At 55.3% G+C, this 21,157-nt stretch overlaps 1 protein-coding gene across 3 annotated transcripts; it reads right to left on the bottom strand.

Moving 5' to 3' along the window:
- Positions 1-1,078: 1,078 nt before the first annotated feature.
- PFAS (phosphoribosylformylglycinamidine synthase) lies at positions 1,079-18,361 on the bottom strand. 3 transcript variants are annotated; one of them, XM_043583062.1, is made up of 28 exons: positions 18,279-18,361; positions 15,383-15,563; positions 15,161-15,296; positions 14,825-14,930; positions 14,305-14,494; positions 14,087-14,192; positions 13,579-13,719; positions 13,336-13,460; positions 13,038-13,166; positions 11,938-12,069; positions 11,672-11,800; positions 7,616-7,689; positions 7,349-7,505; positions 6,973-7,034; positions 6,685-6,846; positions 6,324-6,443; positions 6,059-6,190; positions 5,620-5,850; positions 5,268-5,448; positions 5,099-5,182; positions 4,798-4,953; positions 4,482-4,601; positions 4,001-4,146; positions 3,687-3,894; positions 3,444-3,535; positions 3,247-3,361; positions 1,910-2,233; positions 1,079-1,798 (listed from the first exon to the last, which is right to left on the bottom strand). In XM_043583062.1, the coding sequence occupies exons 2-28, from the start codon at positions 15,522-15,524 to the stop codon at positions 1,488-1,490; spliced, it is 4,011 nt and encodes a 1,336-aa protein (XP_043438997.1). In that variant the 5' UTR covers positions 15,525-15,563; positions 18,279-18,361; the 3' UTR covers positions 1,079-1,487. The 3 variants fall into 3 exon arrangements, with proteins under 3 accessions (XP_043438997.1, XP_043438998.1, XP_043438999.1); XM_043583063.1 differs by having other exon boundaries at positions 18,212-18,342; XM_043583064.1 differs by lacking the exon at positions 18,279-18,361 and having other exon boundaries at positions 15,383-16,485.
- Positions 18,362-21,157: the final 2,796 nt, after the last annotated feature.

Below are 21,157 nucleotides of genomic sequence, written 5' to 3'. Positions count from 1 at the left end.
ATTTATTTAACCTTAATTCTACCTTTGAGGAAAAAAAAAAACCAAAAACAAAAGAACAAAGAGGGTAGCCTCTCAAGTATCTTTTTTTTTTTTTTTTTTAGATTTTTTTTTTCAACGTTTATTTATTTTTGGGACAGAGAGAGGCAGAGCATGAACGGGGGAGGGGCAGAGAGAGAGGGAGACACAGAATCGGAAACAGGCTCCAGGCTCTGAGCCATCAGCCCAGAGCCTGACGCGGGGCTCGAACTCATGGACCACGAGATCGTGACCTGGCTGAAGTCGGGCGCTTAACCGACTGCGCCACCCAGGCGCCCCGCCTCTCAAGTATCTTGATGAATTCTTGTGAGACATCATTTAGATACATTTAAAATGCCAAACACACGCTTAGTTCCTGGTAGACTCTTTATTTTTGAGAGGCTCTGGGCTGCCAGTAGAGCCCGACTAGGGATTCCAACTCACAAACTGTGAGATCCTGACCTGAGGCAAAACCAAGCCGACTGAGCCACCCGAGTGCCCCCATAGCTGTGATTTTAAATTCTATTCACACCAGAAGACCCCTGGGAGCAGTGACCGTGTTCGGCCCTGTAGCTGATCACCAAACATTAATGGAATGAATGACCGAATGACTGGATACTGAAGGCTCAATCCTAGGGAAGCAGGTGCTGCCCATTTCTGCCAGGAAGGGATCTGCTAAATCTAGAAGCAAATGCTGAGTTCAGAGGCCCGCACTGGGGCAGCCCTACCCCACAGCTGGATACCGGTTTTGCAGAAACGTCTGCAAACAATTGCTTGCACCACACAGCGCTACATTTTGTTTTAAGGTTTTATTTATTTTTGAAAGAGAAACAGGGTGAGTGGGGGAGGGGCAGAGAGCGAGGGAGACACAGAATCCGAAGCAGCTCCAGGCTCTGAGCTGTCAGCACAGAGCCCGATGCAGCGACACGGGGCTTGAACCCACGAGCTGTGAGATCCCGACCTGAGCTGAAGTCCTACATTTAACCGACTGAGCCCCCCCAGGCGCCCAGCACTACATTTTGAAAAGAGAAATCTCGAAAGCTTCCTTCTGCAGTTTTTCTGATGAGAACACTCAGGCCCCGACTTGCGTGCTCTCGCACACCCCCAGCCCCACAATCCCACGTATGGGGAAGGGGCACGTAAAACATGCCCCTGAGCCCGGAGGAAGACAGGAGGCACTGGGCTGAGTGGCCTGGGGAGATGGGACCCTCCCCCTGCTGCAGGCAGGCTTCTGCCTCAGAACCACACGCGGCTTCCCGGGTCCACAAAGAACAAACTATGGCAGAGAGGAACACATCCAACAACGTGATGCAAAAGCGGGCTGATTAGTAACATTAGCTGAGGTTTTTTTTGGCGCTTTGGTCCTTGTCTGTCCCAGACGTCTGTGGAGATGACGCGGGGGTGCTTCTGAAGATGGGGATGGGGCGGGCTGAGACCGTTGGGCCCGGGTGCCCCCCACGACGCCCCCCTGCTCAGCAGCCCCCCTCCCGGGTCCAGTTTCGGGCGTTGATGAAGAGCTGGAGCCAGGGGGAGGTAGTCAGAGTGTCAAAGGGAGGAGGCTGCCACGCCCACTGCCAAAGCCGCACAGCCCGCTCAGGGTGAGGCATGAGGGCCAGGTGGCGGCCATCGAGGGAGCAGACGCCAGCCACGCCCCCTGGGGACCCATTGGGGTTCAGGGGATACTGTTCCGTGGGGTTCCCGTCGTCGTCGGCCCAGTGCAGCGGAGCCAAGCCCCTGGCCTCAATCTGGGCTTGGAGTTCCGGAGAAGAAAAAGCCATGTAACCTGGGGAGGGGGGGTGGGGAGGAGGAGGGAAGTGAGATCACAGCTTCCCCTCTGCCCCCCCCCCCCCCCCCCCCCCCCGGCCAGACCCTCCCCTGCCTTTGGGAGGCTGACCTTCGCCATGAGCGCTCCACACGGGTAGCACAGCTCCTTCCATCCCTCGAAGCATCAGGGCCGGCCCAGGACCCACCCGCACGCTAGCCCAGCGGGACTCAAAGCGCCCAGACAGGTTGTGGCGAAGCAGGAGGCCCGGCCGGGCCGGCCAGGAGTCCTGGCCCGTCCCCTCTGCCTCCTCGCTGGGGCTACCTCCCACCCAGCCCAGCAGAGCCAGCAACTGACAGCCATTACACACGCCCAGGCTGAAGGTGTCGGGCCGCTTCCGGAAACGTCTCAGTTCAGCCCCGGCTAGCGGGTGGAAGGTCACAGCAGCGGCCCACCCTAGCAGGGAACACAGAAGTCAGGGAGGGACCCGGAACGGAGGCGGATGGCTGCCTTCCGGTTCCAGCCCTGCCATGACCGCCACCCCGGCCCCTCCCCAGCACCCAAAATACACACACATGCATGCAACTCAGGGCAAATTCAAGGGGAAGAAATAGGTTTATCTGCTTAAATCAGATGTTGCCAAGTCCTGGACCAGAGATGGCCCATAAGTTTCTTGCCTGGCCAGCGGGGCATGTGCAACACCTTATTTCACTGCCTAACATTTAAAAATAAGATTTTTGTGGGGCGCCTGGGTGGCTCAGTTGGCTAAGTGTCCGACTTTGGCTCAGGTCACGATCTCGTGGTTCACAGGTTCGAGCCCAGCGTCAGGCTCTGTGCTGTCAGCACAGAGCCTGCAGCCTGCTTCGGATTCTGTGTCTCCCTCCCTCTCTGCCCCTCCCCTGCCCCCTAAAATAAAACATTTAAAAACAATTTTTTTAACTAAAATTTCATATAGGGGCGCCTGGGTGGCTCAGTCAGTTAAGCTGCCGACTCTTGACTTTGGCTCAGGTCATGACCTCATGGTTTGTGAGTTCAAGCCCTGAGTTGGGCTCTGTGCTGACAGCGTGGGGCCTGCTTGGGATTCTCTTTGTCTCTGTGCCTCCCCGCCACTCACATTCTGTCTCTCTCAAAAATAAATAAACGTTTTTAAAAATAACAAGATTCTGTGCAAAAAAAATCTGGATTTTTGGCTTCTCTCGAAAACAAAGACCTGGCCGTGCCGAGCCGGCTTTCTAACAGCACAATCTGCTGGCGTTCAGTGGTGCCCTTTGGTTGAGTCATGTGCCACCCAGCGCTCCCACACCTCATGTCGGTTAGCCACAGGCCTTGTGCTGGCAGCCGGCCCAGAGTCAATGTGCTCTCTCTCCCCGGACTTGGGAGGAGAGAGGCCAATTCTCGGTCAAGAAGGGAGCTAAGGCACCTCCCCGGGAATGGGCGGGGGAGGCCGTGGGCGGAAGCCTGACGCCCACCTTTGGCAGAGCCCAGGACATCCGCGTAGCTGAAGCCGCCCACGAAGGCCACGCCGCGGAACGTGTCCAGCCCGATCGCCCCAGAGCAGAGGTCCTGCATGGTCACATCCCACACCTGCCAGGACGGGGAGGGGAAGCTCAGGAGGACAAAGAGCCCGAGGCCCAGCCCCGGCCCCGCGGACGACGACGACGCTCACCTCGAACCCGGCCAAGTGGAAGCCGTCTGCCATCTCGCGGTCTCCGTTACTGCCCTCCTCTCGCAAGATGGCAACCCGGGGAATGGGACCACCTGGAGGGTGAAGGAGGGGCTCTGGGCCGGAGGGCTCCTTCCCCACCGCCATCCCCCCAGACGCGGCTCCAGGGCAGGCCCTGGCATCGGGCCGTGGGTTCCACCCCGGCCCAGTGTCCGGGAAGCCATGACTGTGCACACATTGCCTCACCAGGCTCTCGGGGCACGGAAGCTGTGGGGAAGCCTGGGGGCAGGCAGTAAGTGGGCCCCGTCCGCTCCCTGAGCCCCTGCTCTTCCTCCGCCACACAGCGCGGCTCGGCCTGCAGCCGGTCCAGCTGGAAACTCGTCTCCTCCCAGAGGGCTCGCAGCTGCCTCACAGACTCTTCCAGAACCACAGCCCCGTTCACGGACACTCGCACCTACGGGGAGAGGCCAGAGCGAGGACGTCCAACCCGGCCCCCCTCTCCCGGGCTGGCACAGGTGGATCGCGGCCGGCCCCCCGCGAGGCGCTGCCCGCTCCCTCACCAGGGCGTGGGGCCCAGCGTCGCCTGTGGCGCCCAGCTCCAGGCAGTGCAGGCCGGCGTCCCGGTAGCGCGTCAGCACCTGGGCCAGGTCGGGCCCCCGCACCTCCAGCACCAGGCCCGGCTCCTCGGCGAACAATGCAGGCAGCGCTGGGGGAACAGAGGGGGCGGGAGGGTGACAAGGGTGCCACCGGGGATGCGGAGGTACAACCGAGGCGGGGGGGGGGGCGGCTAAGGGCTGAGTGAGCGCAGGCAAGGACCAGGGGTGGGGTGAGGCCCGGGAGACCACGACCAAGGATGTGGCCTCAGGGTCTCGGGAGATCTCAGATGGCGGGGCGGGGAACTCACCTGGCTCAGTGGTCAGGGAGATGGCAAAGGACTCAGGGAATGGAGGTGGGGATGCTCCATCTTCTCACAGGACATGGGGTCTACGGGGCCCACCCTGCAGGCCACCCAGGCCCGAGTCCAGACCCCCGGCTCCTCACCATCGACCCCGGGGGCAGGCACGTCCACCTCTATCCCACAATTCCCAGCAAAGGCCATCTCTAGCAGGCAGGTGACGAGACCCCCGTCACTGACATCGTGGCCTGAGCAGAGGAGACGGTCTGGAGGGAGGAGAAAAACGATCAGCAAGCTCAGGGCCCAAACCTGACGGCCCCGCGCCCTCACCCAGCAGGCCACGTGTGGGAACCAGGGAGACGGGACGCCGCATCCCTCTTGCCCCAGCCTCGCCAGCTCAGCCGGGGAACGCCCGTCACGCATCCGCCACACGCACACCGTCTCCGCCAGGGCCCCGCTCACCTCGCAGCAGCCCCTGTGTGATGCGGAAGGCACGCACCAGGTTCTCGGGAAGGTCCAGGTTCGGGGGCTGCTCGCCCAGCTGCGAGAAGCACTGGGCCAGGGCTGTGCCCCCCAGCCGGTGCTGCCCGGGGCTCAGAGGCACGAACAGCAGCCGGCCTGGGGAGACGGGGAAGGGGTGAGGGAGGTGAGCGGCTCAGGACTCCCCACCACGCTCACGAGTGCCAAAGCGGCCGGCACGCGGACAGACCCACAGACCCCCGAACACATGACGCGGCGAGGACGGGGAAGCATCCACGTTTACCTCTGCCCCCAGGACGCTTGAGGTCCGGGGTCACGGTGGCTGTGATGTCCGGACAGACAGCATAGGCCGAGATGACCAGCGACCCTGCAGGGCAAGGAGTGAGACAGTGAGGTGCCAGCCGCGCTCCGCAGGCCCTGCCCGGCTCTCCCCGGGACCCCCCAGGCCATACCGGGGGCCCGCACGGTCTCAGAGCCGACCCGGGCGGCCATGCTGAGGGAGTCCTTGCCACCGTCCACCGCCACACCCAAGGCCGCCATCACCGCCACCATTGCCGCGCAGGCGTCGGCCAGAGCCGCGCCCTCCCCCGGGAGCTTGGCCGCCCACATCCAGTTCCCGCTGCACTTCACGTCCTGGGGAGCGGTGGACACCGGGCATTAGAGAGGGAGAGCCGCGTGGAGACCGGGCCGGGGCACAGGGACCGGGAGGTCCCGGGCACGAAGGGCAAGAGGAAAAGGTGAGCGGTGGACGGAGGTGCATCGCAGAGGCCTGCAGCCCCAGGGCAGAAGCCGCAGGGGACTCACCCGGAGGTCGGTGACCAGAGCAAACACCAGGTTGGTGAGGGCTTCGGCCACAGCCAGTCGGGCGGCAACCTTGGGGTCCAGCAGGCTTTTGACCGGCTGCTCTCCTAGAGCCGTGGCAGCCCCTACGAGCTCCTGGTGACTCAATGCCACAACCGCCACGTCGGCCAGAGGGGTCTGCAGGGGCCCAACGCACTGCTGCTGCGCCACCAGGCCGCCCACGGAGCGGTCCACCTGCGGGACCAGGCAGGGTCGGCAAGAGGCCAAGGGACAGGGGCGCCGGGGCGCGGGGGCACCAGGCCATCAGGGCGGCCGCCGGGCCCCGTCACCCCTCCCTTGGGCCTGTTGAGCCCCCTCGGCAATCCCAAAGAGTGGGAGGCCAGGGCAGTGAGCAGAGGGAAGGGCACGGGGGACGAGGGGCAGAGCAGGGGTGCAGGGAAACCTTGTTGGTGAGGTATCGCTTGCTGGCCACAGCAGGCAGCCTCAGGACGCGCTCCAGAGCCTGGCGCACACTCAGCCCCGGGGGCAAGGCCAGAGGCCGCAGCACGGGGAGACTCCGCTGCAGGAAGAACTCCTAGGATACAGAAGGCGGCAGGGGTGTGAGCACCCGGGCACATGGGTGAGAAGGTGCACGTTGGCAAAGAGGGAGTCTGAAGAGCCGGGGTGGGGAAGGGAGACCAGCCTCCCTCCCACCCACCCACAGGCACCTTCCGAGGCATCTTGCCCAGCACCCAATCCAGCTCCAGGTCCACAGGGGTTGGGGGCGAGGGGGCGTCCCCTTCGCCATTTCTTCCGACGGGACAGTCCCGATCGTCCACCAGCACGATCTAGAGACCATGGGAACATGGCCCAGAGGGCACAAAACCGTGAGGCCCAGCAGGGGCCACTTCTAGAAAGCAGCGAGGTGCGCTTCCCACCCTCTGCTTGGGCTTCCCCTCGAGGGCCTGCCCTTCCCCCCCCCATTTCCCAGTCTGTGAGCCACCGACTCCCGCCCTCCCACTCCCCGCACCTACCCCCTGCTCCAGCCCATCCCCCGCAGCTCCGCGCCCACCCATGTGGCCAACTCACCCTCCTGTCTCCCGTAATGGTGCCCACAAAGCAAGCTGGGCAGCGCTCCCGGGCGCTGACACGACTGAGGAAGTCTCGGTCCACGGGCCTCAGCAAAAGAGCATTCGACTCCTGGTACTCGGCCCCCCAGATTTCCAGGGCGTTCAGGGTCGGGTCCCCGAGCTGCATCCACGGGGGAGGAGGAAAGGAAGAGGTCGGTGGGCACTCTCCAGGCTCACGTTTCTGCTAGAAGATGGCAGGGGCCAGCGGGGACGGGGAGGCAGCCAGGCCCGGGGGGACAAGGCCCACCTGGAAGCGGCTGGTGTAAATGACAGCTCCAGCCGGGTCACTCAGCTCCTTCAGGACGTTGCCTGGTGAGAGGGTGCGTGGGAAGGTGGTGACCTGGCCACGGTCGGGACCCGGCGAACAGAGGACAGTGCCCAGCCTCCCAGGGAGCCCCTGATGCTGTGTGTCCCGCACGGATCACTTCCACACCCTCACCACCAACCACCCCAGGGCAGCAGGCTCCCAACGCCCCAAAGCGGAGCCTCTCCAGAAGGTACAGGGGGTGGAGGATGGGACCCGGGGCCGGGCGGCCAGTCGCAGATCCTCGATGCCCCTCTCTGAGCCGAATCTCGCAAGAGCCCGGGGCGGCCGGGACCCTTGTCCGAACCCCTTCTCTCACCATTGCCACCGGCACCCTGGTCGTGGAGGCTGCAGATGGGGTTCCCCCTGGCGGCCTCCACGCAAGCCCGGATCACACGGTTCATCTTCTGCTCCATCTCTGGGTCTCCCCGCTGCACAGCCCCAAAGTCCAGGTCACTGGAATTGTCTCCCTGCACCTGGGGGAACGCATGGCATAGCTCAGGCGAGGGGGTCCGGGAGCTCACGCCCCACCCGTGCACAGGGCCCCACAACGTCCCGGAGGCTGCATCTGAGCTACTCTCCTCACCTGCACAGACGAGGCGGCTCCACCCCCGACTCCAATCCTGTAGACGGGACCCCCAACCTTTACAACGTCCATGCCTGAGAGTCCGAACACCGGCGTCAAGATCCCACACAAGTGTCAGCACGAGTAAGTTAAGGATACAGGGAAGCAGACAGACCGGGACAGCAATCAGTATTACAAACGCAAGTATTCTTTGGATAAATACACTGTGAGGAATTCACGCTCCGGATTTATTCACGTAGGCGCAAAGTCACCTACGCACAAAATTAAACACTGCAGTATTATTTGTATTACCAGAGAAGAAATACTGTTGACCTTTCTTTAAAAAAATTTTTTTAGGGGCGCCTGGGTGGCGCAGTCGGTTAAGCGTCCGACTTCAGCCAGGTCACGATCTCGCGGTCCGTGAGTTCGAGCCCCGCGTCGGGCTCTGGGCTGATGGCTCGGAGCCTGGAGCCTGTTTCCGATTCTGTGTCTCCCTCTCTCTCTGCCCCTCCCCCGTTCATGCTCTGTCTCTCTCTGTCCCAAAAATAAAATAAATGTTGAAAAAAAATTTTTTTATTTTTTTATTTTTATTTTTTTTTTTTCAACGTTTATTTATTTTTGGGACAGAGAGAGACAGAGCATGAACGGGGGAGGGGCAGAGAGAGAGGGAGACACAGAATCGGAAACAGGCTCCAGGCTCCGAGCCATCAGCCCAGAGCCCGACGCGGGGCTCGAACTCACGGACCGTGAGATCGTGACCTGGCTGAAGTCGGACGCTTTACCGACTGCGCCACCCAGGCGCCCCTGAAAAAAAATTTTTTTAAATGGACAAAGAAACTGGTGTAGCCACTCTGGAAAACAGTATGGAGGTTCCTCAGAAAATGAAAAATAAAACTACCCTACGACCCAACAATTGCACTACTGGGTATTTATCCAAAGGATAACAAGCGTGCTGTTTCGAAGGGACACATGCACCCCCATGTTTATAGCGGCACTATCGACGATAACCAAAGTATGGAAAGAGCCCAAATGTCCAACGACAGACAAATGGATAAAGAACATGTGGTATATATAGGCAATGGAGCATTATTTGGCAGTAAAAAAGAATGAAAACTTGCCATTTGCCGTAACATGGATGGAACTAGAGGGTACTATGCTCAGCGAAATTAGTCAGAGAAAGACAAGTATCATGACTTCACTCATATGTGGAATTTAAGATACAAAACAGAAAAATATAGGGGAAGGGAAGCAAAAATAATATAAAAACAGGGAGGGGGACAAAACATAAGGGGCTCTTAAATATAAAGGGTAAACTGGGGCGCCTGCGTGGCTCAGTCAGTTAAGCGTCCGACTTTGGCTCAGGTCATGGTCTCACCTTGTGGGTTCGAGCCCCACGTCGGGCTCTGTGCTGACAGCTTGGAGCCTGGAGCCTGCTTGGGATTCTGTGACTCCCTCTCTCTCTGCCTCTCCCCCACTAATGCTCTCTCACTCTCAAAAATAAATTAAAGAAAAACCATTTAAAAATAATCAAAGAAAAAGCATAAACTGAGGGCTGCTGGAGGGGTTATGGGTGGAGGATGGGCTAAATGGGCAAGTGGCATTAAGGAGAACACTTGTTGGGACGAGCACTGGGTGTTATATGTAGGGGATGAATCACTGGAATCTACTCCTGAAATCATTAGTGCACCATATGGTAACTAACTTGGATGTAAATTTAAAAAATTAATAAAAATAAATAAAATAAAAATGGACAAAGAGGGGTGCCTGGATGGCTCAGTAGGTTGTGTCTGCCTCTGGGTTTCGGCTTAGGTCACGATCTCAGTTGTGAGATCAAGTCCCACATTGGGTTCTGCGCTGGGCATAGAGCCTGCTTAGAATTCTCTCTCTTCCTCTCTGCCTCTCCCTCATTCACACTCTGTCTCTCACAAATAAATTAATTTAAAAAAGAATGGACAAAGAATCCAGACAGACATTTCACCATGGAAGACATATAAACGCATATGAGGAGTGTCAACGTCATCAGTCATTAGGGAAATGCAAATCAAAACCACAACGAGACACGACTTTATGGCATGGGATGGCTAGAATCAAAAAAGATCAACAAGACGTGGTGAGGATGTGGAGAAATCAGAACCCTCTTACATTGCTGGGGGGAGTGTGAAAGGGTCCAGCTGCTTTGGAAAACAGTCTGGCCATTTTTCAAAAAGTTACACGTAGGGGTGCCTGGGTGGCTCAGTCGGTTGAGTGGCCGACTTCAGCTCAGGTCATGATTTTGCGGTCCGTGAGTTCGAGCCCCGCGTCGGGCTCTGGGCTGATGGCTCAGAGCCTGGAGCCTGCTTCGGATTCTGTGTCTCCCTCTCTCTCTGCCCCTCCCCCGTTCATGCTCTGTCTCTGTCTCAAAAATAAATAAATGTTAAAAAAAATATATTAATACATGCTCTGGTGCAGATGAGTCTTGAAAATATGCTAAGTGAACGACGCCAGACACAAAAGGTCACAGACCGTTTGATCCCATTTACATGAAGTATCTGGAACTGGCAAATCCACAGGGACAGACAGTAGATTAGCAGCCGCCAGGGGCTGAGGGGGGGAAGGTGCTAAGGGGTATGGCGGTGACGACAATGTTCTGGAATTGGTAGGAATCGATGCACGGCTTTGTGAATACACTAAAAAAAAACCCCACTGATGTGGGTTTAAAAGGGTGACCTTTATGATACACAAATTACATCTCTATTTTATTAAAAAACAGAAGTGTAGGCATATGTTCTTTACCTAAAAAAAAGGGACAAATATACATATAGGCCTGTTCTTCCCCCCCCCCTTTTTTTTTTAATGTTTATTTATTTCTGAGAGAGAGACAGAGCGGGAACAGACAAGGGGCGGAGAGAGAGGGAGACAGAATCGGAAGCAGGCTGCAGGCTCCAGGCTCTGGGCTGTCAGCACAGAGCCCGATGAGGGGCTCGAACTCATAAAGCATGAGATCATGACCTGAGCCGAAGTCGGACGCTTAACCCGACTGAGCATACCAGGTGCCCCCATATAGGTCTGTTTTCTTAAACAAGTTTTTTCCTTTTAGCACGCATGAGTGGAGGGGCAGAGAGAGGGAGAGAGGGAATCCCAAGCAGGCTCCACGCTCGGCATCGAGCCCGACGTGGGGCTCCGTCTCATGAACTGTGAAAACATAACCTGAGCCGAAATCAAAAGTCGGGTGCTTAACCGACTGAGTCACCCGGGTGCCCCAGGTCTGTTTATATATGCTGGAAATATCTCCAGTAAGGTACGCAAGTTACCTGGTTAACAGTGATTATCTCTAGGGAGAGAAACATGGTGGCTGGAGGTCAAGGGAAGGACAGGTTTTGCTGTATAACCTTTTTTGCCGTTTAAATTCTGAACCGTGTGACGGGGTCACCTATTCAATACACGGGACCTGGTTCGTATCTTGATCATACCCCACGATCCGGCACAGGGTGGGGCCTGACAAATGGTGGCCCACCTGAACTGAGCGAGCAGATAAAAGCCCCTGGAGGACAGCGCTGGTTGCCTCAACCTAGCAGGGCAGGCCCCTGGCGGGTAGAAGGAAACAGGTGCACACAGAGGCAACACAGACGGAGACAGCCCCATGGGCATAAAGCGCCGTCCTGCCTTGAAAACCTATACTGGGGAGAAGACACAGGAGCTGGGAGATTAAAAACAAACCCCTTGATCGTAAGGGGAAGGGAAGGAAAAATATAAACAGAAAGGGAGGCAAACCGTAAGAGACTCTTAAATGCAGAGAACAAATGGAGGGTTGATGGGTGTGGGGAAAATGGGTGATGGGCACGGAGGAGGGCACTTGTTGGGATGAGCATTGGGTGCTGTATGTAAGCGATGAATCACTGGGTTCTACTCCTGAAGCCAAGACTATAGTGTATGTTACAAACTTGAGAATAAGAAAAAAAAAAATATGTGCGTGTGTGTATAAATAAATAATAAACACATCAAAACGAACCCTAGCGTAGCCTCTAAATTCCCCTCCAGCAGCTGCTGGGTGCTGTGGACAAAGCCGGCTGGATATGGAGAAGGGGGGTGGGCTTTTACCTGGCTCTGGGGGCTCCTTGCTCACATGCTCAGCCTCCATGGACCCAATGCCCCCACTAAACATGATGGGTTTGATCCACTCACGCCGCTGGCCGTCCGGGAGCTGGAGACCCAAGGAGCGGGCAAAGCCTGGAGCGTGGACACCACAGACATTGGGGACAGAGGCCAGTCAGTACCGCCCCCCACAACCCAGTGCTCACTCAGTCATCCACCCCACCCCACCTCTAGTACTAGGTGTCCGTTAACCCCCACACCCCCAGCCTCACCGGCCAGCACTGGCTCCCCGAACTTGTTGCCGTAATCAGAAGCCCCGTTACTGGCCTCAATGGCGACCTCCAGGGGTCGGGCAAAGTTCTCAGGATACTGGAAGCTTGGGTCCTCCCAGGGCAAATTGTAACCTGGAAGGAAAGGGGAAGGTTGGCTGTAAAGACAGAAGATAGGGGCGCCTGGGTGGCTCAGTCGGTTAAGCGGCCGACTTCAGCTCAGGTCATGATCTTGCGGTCCGTGAGTTCGAGCCCCGCGTCGGGCTCTGTGCTGACAGCTCAGAGCCTGGAGCCTGCTTCAGATTCTATGTCTCCTTCTCTCTGACCCTCCCCTGTTCATGCTCTGTCTCTCCCTGTCTCAAAAATAAATAAACGTTAAAAAAAAAAAAAAAAAGACAGAGGCGCCAGGGTCCTTTGGGAAGAGTCTAATCCACCAAGGACCACCGTGTGGGTGGAATGTCCCGCTTCTGGAAGTTCTATTTCAAGGAGGTGTAGAGCCTGTGATTAAGCGCCGATCTTGTTCCCCACCTCCCACACCAGCCTTTCTTGAGTCTTGGGATCAGAGTTCTTAGGGCTCTCTGAGAAATTAGACTTTGGGGGCAGGTGGTGATCATTAAGACTGACCCAACACCATGTTTCGTTGCTGAGCAGATGCTATTTTATAAAGAAAATTGCAGGAGGCGCCTGGGTGGCTCAGTCGGTTAAGCATCAGACCCTTGGTTTTGGCTCAGGCCATGATTCCATGAGCTGTGAGTTGGGCTCTGTGCCGAGAGGGCGGGGCCTGCTTGGGATTCTCTCTCTCTCTCTCTCTCTCTCTCTCTCTCTCTCCCCGTCTCTCTCTGCCCTCCCCCACTCATGCTTGCGGTCTCTCTCAAAACATAAATAAACTTAAAAAAAAGAAAGAACATTGCAGTTCTGCAAAGCCTATCTGGGCACCTGGGTCTCCCCTGGGCTTAAGAGTCCTCACGGCCACAGTCGGTGAAAGGCCAGCTACACTGGAGCCCTGCCTCCCAAGAAAAGGCACCCAGGATGACCTTAAGAAACAGAGGTGCTCCAGGCCTGCCGGGACAGGGAAGGGACGGCAGGGAGCAAAGAGGCAGGACCTGGGATGTGCAGGTTTCCGAAGCAGTAGCCAGCAGTCCCAGCCACCACGTGGGCGCCACGGCCCGTGCACTGGACATCTCGGATCCGGCCCCCGGTGCCTGTGGTCGCCCCACTGAAGGGGGCTACTCCTGTAAAGAGACGGGGGAGAGCTATGGGTACCACAGAGAGAGACCCCAGCCCTGCCCATCCCATTAAAACTCAGGACAACCAGCCTGTCTGTTTTCCCAGACCCAGCCGAGGACCTTCACTCTACCCTACACTCTGAGCTCCCTCACCTGTCCCCAGGACCCAGCTCACCTGTGGGGAAGTTGTGGGTCTCTGCCGTGAAGACGACATGTCTCAGCGCCCGCTGCTGCCGGAAGCAGCTTGGTCGCGTGGGGTCCTCGGGCTGTAGGAATCGGACCTCCTTCCCTTGGATTGCGCTGTGGACACATTGGTTCTGGACCTTGCTTCCTTCCTGGGGTCTGCGCTTACCCCGTGAAGGCTTGGGGCCTCCCCTCTCCTGGACCCGAGGCCACCCCAGCCTAGGACCCAGCCCACCTGCTGTTGTCACAGAACTTGAGGACGTTGTTGGGGTTCGAGGACGCCTGAGTGCTCATGATGGCCTCAAACAGGGAGTGCGTCATCTCCTGCCCATCCACGTGGAGCTGGCCCTTGAAGAACCAGTGTCGGCTGTGCTCGCTGCAGGGGTGACGGGGGAGCCGGGGGAGGGCCGGCAGAAACATGGGTCACTTCGCACACCGTGCCGGCTCTCCCCACCAGCGTCAGCAACTGTTACGGTACAGCCAGCTCTCACTCGGATAACAGGTCACACCAGATTCCCAAGCCCACAAGCCTCAAACGTTCTTTCACTGTGGACCGCTCAGACTCAAAGTGAATAGGGTGTCAAGACGTGAATGGAGACGACTGCATGGACGTGGAGCCCGGGCCCCCAGACAGACCCGGGGACGCCCCCGTGCCAAAAGACCGCCGTGAAGGCGGGTCCCTGCGCCCTCCCCTTCCAACCTCCACGGGCTCAGACATCAGGATGGCCCCCATTCCTTCCCACCTATTGGACTGAGCCAGGTCGAAGGCCTCCACGGTGCTGGGGTTCCGCTTTAGCTCCCGGAAGCGTTTGGTGTAGAAATCCAGGTCCCAGGAGTCTAGGGCCAGGCCTAGGAGACAACCACGGGAAGAGCGGACGGTGGGGTGCAGGCCCCCACTGTCACGGGTCCCGGCATCCCGACTGGCCTCGCCTGGGCCTGCCTCCCGGGCACCCCTGCTCACCTAGCTCCCGGTTGGCTTTTTCCAGGGCACGCCGGCCCTCTGCCAGGATGTCGATCTGGCCGTTGAGAGGCGCGGACATGCTCCGAAGGGAGAAGCTCTGGATGGGCCGCGGGAAGTGCTGCTCCGTCATCCGGTCATGCAGGGTGGCCAGAGCCAGGGTCTTCATCTCAGAGGAAGGGGGCTTGGCAAACTAGGGGCGGAGACACACGCAGAGGGCAGGGGGCGGAGAGCTGAAGAGTGGACAAAATGGCGCACCCCGGTCCTCTAAGTCACGCAGGGCCGGCCCACTGCTGTCTCCGTGGTGCCCGTGTTCTGATTAGAACAACACGCCCCTGCCAGGCACGAGTCCGCGTAAGGGGCGCACAGGCTGGACTTCCGTCCCCGTTCAGCCCTCGACCAGGTAGCCTCAGGCAGTGGACAACTTGCAAACAGGACAGGCCTAAAGCCAAGAGCTCCTCCCCGTTTCTCCTTTACTATCTCTGTAAAGCTCAGGACCTCATCTCTTCATCTCGGGCCTCACCGAGAGCAGGTAGCGCCGGGTAGTCTCCACGCGATCCACGGCCCCCAGCCCCGCAGCCCAGCACACGGACACGACGTTGGTAGAGGCCGGGGTGGAGAAGTTCAGCCTGAGGAGTGGGCCGGATGGTTAGGACCCCAGAGCCCCCGGTTTCAGTGGCTTTCCGGGCGGGGTGTGGCGTTCCGGGCAGGGAGTAGGACGGAACCAAGGAAGTACAGATCCGCCAAGGACCGAGATGGGAGGAAGGAGAGGAATGGAAGCAGAAGGGGTGGGCAGTGTGCCTGCAAGGGAGGAATGCCCGAGAACATGGAATGGATCGCTCTGGGCTGAGACACTTGCCTGGGCCCAACCTCCAGCAGTAGGTCGCTGGAGTCAGAACGGAGCCAGGACTCCTGGGCAACATCACCCGATAACAAGGGGCAGCCAAAGAGCCACGTGAGCTTCTTCATCTCCTCGGCGCTTGGGAGGGAGTCCGCTGCACGGAGGGACAGGGCAAGGATACCTGGAGACACGGCCCCTGGCCTGGTAGACCTCCCCCAAGAATCCGATACTTGGCCCAACCTGTCCAGTTCACGTTGTAGCACAGCTCGGTCTTGACAGCCTGCAGCTCTGGCAATTTCCCTTGCAGCTTCCTCCGAGTGTGTCCAGAGGCCGCCCTCTCATGGCCAGAGGGATGGACATAGAAGTGAAGGACTGAGGGCATCTCTGCAGGTGTCCCGTACTGGAGAGAGGAGTTAGGTTCCTAAAAAGTAACACCCACTATAACCTGTCACACTGATTTCACATTCCAAAGACAGATGAGGCTTTGGAGGCATTAGGGATGGGGTGGGGGAGAGAGGGGCATTTTCAGAGGTACTCTGAAAAACGGAAGCTTGGGGGTCTTAATTAATCCTGCAAAATGTAGGAACAGGTACATTCTCGACACATGCTCCTTGCCGGGCCCCCACGCACGGTCTTAGGAACATAACTAGGAGTAACACAGAAACCATTTCCGCCCTCGTAGAGATTACATTTTATTGAGGGAGACAGGCAAGGACTCAAACGTTTCCAGGCCACTGTGGTTAGGGCCAAGAGACTGTGGGTACCAACCTAGCACTTTAGGAATTAAGAAAGACTTGCAGGGAAAAATAGCATCTAAGTGTAAATCTATAGGATGAGCCGGACTGGGCCCAGCTGCTGAAGTCAGATGACACCATTCTTCTGACACTCTTCTGCCTTCTGAGGCACCTGCTGGGAACCTGTCCTTCATTCTCTTCCCTCTACGTGCTCTTCCTAAGTGACTCTGTGCAGACTCGTGGCTTTCAATACCGTCTGGTAGACTGAGCAACTGAAAATGCCAGCATTCAACCATTTCTTTTAACCAAAAATGGCAAATTCGTATTATTGAGTTGCCATCTGCCAACAGATTCCCTAACGTAACTCAATCTCGACTCTCCCTGAAACGCCAAAGCAGTACGTTAAAATGCTCACATGACTGGGGTGCTCAGCTGGCTGAGTCAGTGGAGCGTGCAACTCTTTACCGCAAGTTGTGAGTTCGAGTTCCACGTGGGGGGGAGAGATTACGTCAAGATAAAATCTTTGAAATATAATAATAAAATGCAGGGCAGCTGGGTGGCTCAGACGGTTGAGCATCTGACTTCGGCTTAGGTCACGATCTCACGGTCCGTGGGTTCGAGCCCCGTGTCGGGCTCTGTGCTGACAGCTCAGAGCCTGGAGCCTGCTTCCGATTGTGGGTCTCCCTCTCTCTCTCTCTCTCTCTCTGCCCTCTCCCGCTCATGCTGTCTCTGTCTCCCAAAAATAAACATTAAAAAATTTTAAAAAATAAAAATAAAATAAAATAAAATAATAAAATGAAATGCTTATGTGACATCTCCACAGAGATGTCCCATAAACACAGATGATTGTCCGTTTTGGCCAAAACACAAATTTTGATTCCTCACTCCTCCAGACCTGCTATTCTCCCAGTTTTCTCCCTCCGGTCAACACTAACAAACCAGCTGCTCAAGCCAAAAATACAGTCTACCTTAATTCTTCTTTCTCTGAGCCCTCTCTGTATACCCAATCTGCCAGCAAAGCCATTTCCAAACATATCCCCGGATCTGTCCACACCCTTCCATCCCTGTTACCGTCTGTCACTCCGATCAGTCACTTGGGACCTCCTGAATAGCACCCCAATCCCACTCCCACCCTAGCCACCAGCCACTTGGCATATTTCAACATAAATGAGATCATGGCTTCTCATCACACGTGGTGAAACCTTCCAACCCAGTACCTGGCTTTCCTAGTCTGGCCACTGCCCACTACTCCAACCCTATCTTATGCCACACTCTTTTTCATCCACAAGGCCCCACCACACTGGCTTCTTTTCTGTTTCTCTTAACTTGTCAATCTCAGTTCTGGAAGGTATGTTTCTCACGTGGATATTTGCACAGCTAGCACTTTTGTGACTTAGATTCCTGGTGAAATCACCTTCTTGGAAGGGACTTCCTTGATCCACCCTTCTGAACTAGCCCCTCTCAGACAGCCCTGTTTTATTTAATTAACTTAGGTTGTTTTTCAAGTCTATTTATTTTGAGAGAGAGAGAGAGAGAGAGAGAGAGAGAGAGGGCAAGAATCCCAAGCAGGCTCTGGTGGTGTCAGCACAGAGCTGGATGTGGGGCTCAAACTCACGAACCTTGAGATCATGACCTGAGCTGAAATCAAGAGTTGGACACTTCACCCACGGAGCCACCCAGGAAAGCCTAATTTAATGTTTAATATTTGCATATAATGTAACCAGTCATAATTAAAGTTAATTACAACTAATGTAAATTTAATTAATTATAAAATATAAGCTTTAGAATTATATATGATTAACTTAAATGATTATTAAACCAGTGCTTATCACTACCTGACATTTTAATTCATTTTAAGCTCTACCTGCCCCACTAGCCCAAAATCTCCATTCGGGCCAGGCCTCATTTCCGTGAACGATGATGCTCCTGACCGATCAGTCTCGATCCCCGCCTTTCTCAGCGCTCCCCACCCGCTTCTGATCACCCTTTTCTGAAGCTGGGCCCCCTCCCAGTTGTCCTTTATACCGTCCTTCCTATAGGAATTATCACACGTGAGCCATCTGACTTTCGTCTATCACTCCGTAAACAGAAGCCCCAAGAGTTCAGGGACAGGCTTGCCCACGGCAGGGCTGCATCCCCAACGGCTAGCATGACATAATCGAGGAGGTCCCAGGCTTTGCGTTGGCCGAGCGCTCGGGGCGAGAGGGGCTGAGGGTACGCGGGGAGTCTGCCCTGCCGCGCGGCTCGGGAAGGCGCGCAAGGTCGCACGAATGCGCCGCCGCTGGACACAGCTGGGCCGGGCCCGCTAGGGACACGGACGCGGACTGAGTCAGACCTGGAGAGGGTGGCGAAAGGGTGTGGCAAACAAGGTGTCAGGACTGACGCGTGATAGCCATACGCACGTGGAATCCACGATCCCGGGTCCAGAGGTTCTCGAAAGCCAGCCCGCCCGTGGAGCCCGGAAGAGGCGGGGCTCACTCCCGTGCCGCCGAGCAACTTCCGGTACCTCCCCCCCCCCCCCCCGCACCCCTCCAGCTTGTGTAGCTCAGTAATGGGCTGAGTTCTTGGTTTTGGGGGTTTTGTTTTTGTTTTTTTTGGAAATACGGTAGGTCCCATGGCCTGCCCTCCCCGGTGTCCTTATAAACTGTGACGGAGACAGGAACTTTGAATGCAGGAAACGGAACGAGAAGCATCGTCCTTGTCCAGGACTCAGTTTCCCTCTCCCTCCTACTTTGGCTTTCTTTCACTTTTTTCTTTAATCAATGAATAGATTTATTTAATTCTTAGCAGAGTGGGAGGCCTACATTTTTAATTTCCACACTCTCGCCAGTGACAGTAACAATGACAACGACAGGAAGACCTTCACTAAACGCCCGTTAAGGCACTTGACAGGATGTCGTTTGAACTTCACAAAAACCCTTGGTGTACAGATGTGGGAGCTGAGGTTCCTCGCAACGACTTGTTACCTGGTTTTGTCACTTGGCACTTTCTACCTATGTACACGTTTTTTTTGTGCATTTTTTTTAAACCCTCGTAATACATAGATACATGGTTTGTATCAGTGAGGATCCTATCAGAATATGGATGGCACACTCGAAAAGGTCTAACAACAGGAATTCAATAGAGTGTATTTTACAGAGATACGGGCAGGATTAAGGGAACTAACAAAGTACAGTGGGGGGTGGGGGCATCCAGAGCCTGGCAACGGCAGAAAGTGCTTACCACCTGTAGGCTTAAAGGGACAAAGGAGGGAAGAGTGCCATCAGCTGAGAGGTGCAGCCATGAAAGGGCATCCAAGGGCACAATTACAGTGTTGAAAGAGAAAGGAAATAAACATTGGGTTCTCTCTCGGGCCAAGTTCCCATACAGACTGTTTCTGCCTCTCATTAGCTAAATCTTGCCTGAAGCCTGACGGCAAGTAAGCTGGAGAGCTGTGCCAGGGCCAATGGCCCAAAGGTCTTTTTAATGAATCTTTAACAGAGAAATGTTCCGAGTAAAAGGTGAAAGTCTTGATCCTCATCTGTTTCCTTATTTATTCCCCTCTGCTATGCAGGGGCCAAGAGGAAGGTAAGGCAAGTGAGTACCTGGGTGCAAAACTTATGGAGATACTTCAAATGTTCATTCACCCTAATTCCAGCCGTGCCCCAGATATAATAGTTGCTACCTGTTTGATGTGTAAAGTTCCAGGTTATTGAAATGAGTTTTCTCAGGGCTCACTTCTGACAGAGGTCATGCATTAATCTTTTGACATCTGAGCACCTCTTGGTTTCTTTCCCTTTAGGCGCTCCTTGGCTCCACCCAGTACGTACCTTCCAGAGCCTTCCAGGAGCCTTAGTTTGCTCAGCTCTCTCTCTGATCCTATTTACTTCACATTTTCGTGTGTGTGTGTGTGTGTGTGTGTGTGTGTGTGTGTGTGTGTTTTTAAGTGGGCTTCTTGCCCAATGTGGAGCTTGAACTGACAACCCTGGGATGAAGAGTCACCTCTCTACCAACTGAGCTAGCCAGGCACCTCTCCCCAACATTTTGGTATTCCCGGTGTATCCTATTTCGGCTTTCACCTCCATATAGTGACTTCCAGACTTATCCTTAGGGCCCTAATCCCTCTCCTGACTTTGGTCTCATATATCCAGCTGCCCCTTGGACAAGAACAGCCTGTTCAAAATCACCAGGTCTAGAGGACAGCACCACACTTCCTTCCCTGTGTGACAGACCAACCACTCTTCTCCATGCTTCCCTAACATCTTCCCCTCTCCCATCCTTTTCCTTTAAGATGCTTATTAAATCAAGCATGATCTATTTCAGTGTCCTGTTATTCTCTTGTGCCCTTCTCATTTGGTTTTTGCATGCTGCCGCCAGATTAGCCTGACATTTAAATGACACCAGTGAAGGGAGGGTGGTGAGGGTGAGAAGTACAACTTTCTCTGATCACTGTCACTGATACTCAACGCTCCCTCCTGTGAACCATCAAAAGTAAATCCCAGGATGTAGGGCATATCTTCATGGATTTGGTAACTACAGGGAGTCTTCCAGAGTCCGGAAAACATTGAAAGCAAAAGGAATGATGAGGTTTGGGACTTCAGGCTTTGACAGGCGTTTTAACACGGGTGTTTTGGGGGGAATTTGTTGTTTCGGTGAAAAGGCAAGAAACATACCTAATGTAATCATGGGGAGTGACTGCAAAGATTCACTTTCTACACAATTTGTCACTGCAATGCACTGCAGGAATAGAGAGCTTGCGTCGAATGTGCAATTGAATTAGGGGATACCATAAGTTGTAGAATTAAAGCCTATGTTCTCCTGTTAAATGATGACTAGAGCATTCTTATTGTCTACAGTGTTTTTGTATGTTTCTTTATTTTTGAGTGGGAGGGGCCAGAGCATGAACGGGGAAGGGGCAGAGAGAGAGGGAGATACAGAATCTGAAGCAGGCTCCAGGCTTTGAGTGGTCAGCACAGAGCCCAACACGGGGCTCCAACTCCAAACCGCGAGGTCATGATCTGAGCAGAAGTCGACGCTTTACAGAGCCACCCAGGAGCCCCTACAATGTTCATACTTAGAATATTCTACTATCTTGTTCCAAAAACAACTGGAAGCTGCTACAAGTTTATAACTTTAAATGCCCCTCTTTCGCTGTACTTTATTTTATTTTTTCTTAAAGTTTGAATTTTTAGTTGGAGTAGAGTTGGCATGCAATGCTATTATTAGTTTCAATCAAACAACAGAGTGATTCAGAAATCATATACGTTACGAAACGCTCACCACGGTAAGTCAGCACAAAGCT

The sequence above is a fragment of the Prionailurus bengalensis genome, chromosome E1 (genome assembly GCF_016509475.1).
Source record: "Prionailurus bengalensis isolate Pbe53 chromosome E1, Fcat_Pben_1.1_paternal_pri, whole genome shotgun sequence".
NCBI lineage: Eukaryota > Metazoa > Chordata > Mammalia > Carnivora > Felidae > Prionailurus > Prionailurus bengalensis.
Note: the sequence above shows the minus strand (reverse complement) of the source record. Positions and strands in the feature narration are given on the sequence as shown.

Bases quoted from the DNA above. Each gene is read 5' to 3' on its own strand.
- PFAS (XM_043583062.1), bottom strand. From the start codon at position 15,524: ATGCCCTCAGTCCTTCACTTCTATGTCCATCCCTCTGGCCATGAGAGG. The intron at 12,070-13,037 runs GTCCTGCCTCTT...CTTTCCTTCCAG, and splicing joins CGGAAACCTGCACATCCCAG to GTTACAATTTGCCCTGGGAG. The intron at 5,183-5,267 runs GTATGGCCTGGG...CTTGCCCTGCAG, and splicing joins TGAGACCGTGCGGGCCCCCG to GGTCGCTGGTCATCTCGGCC.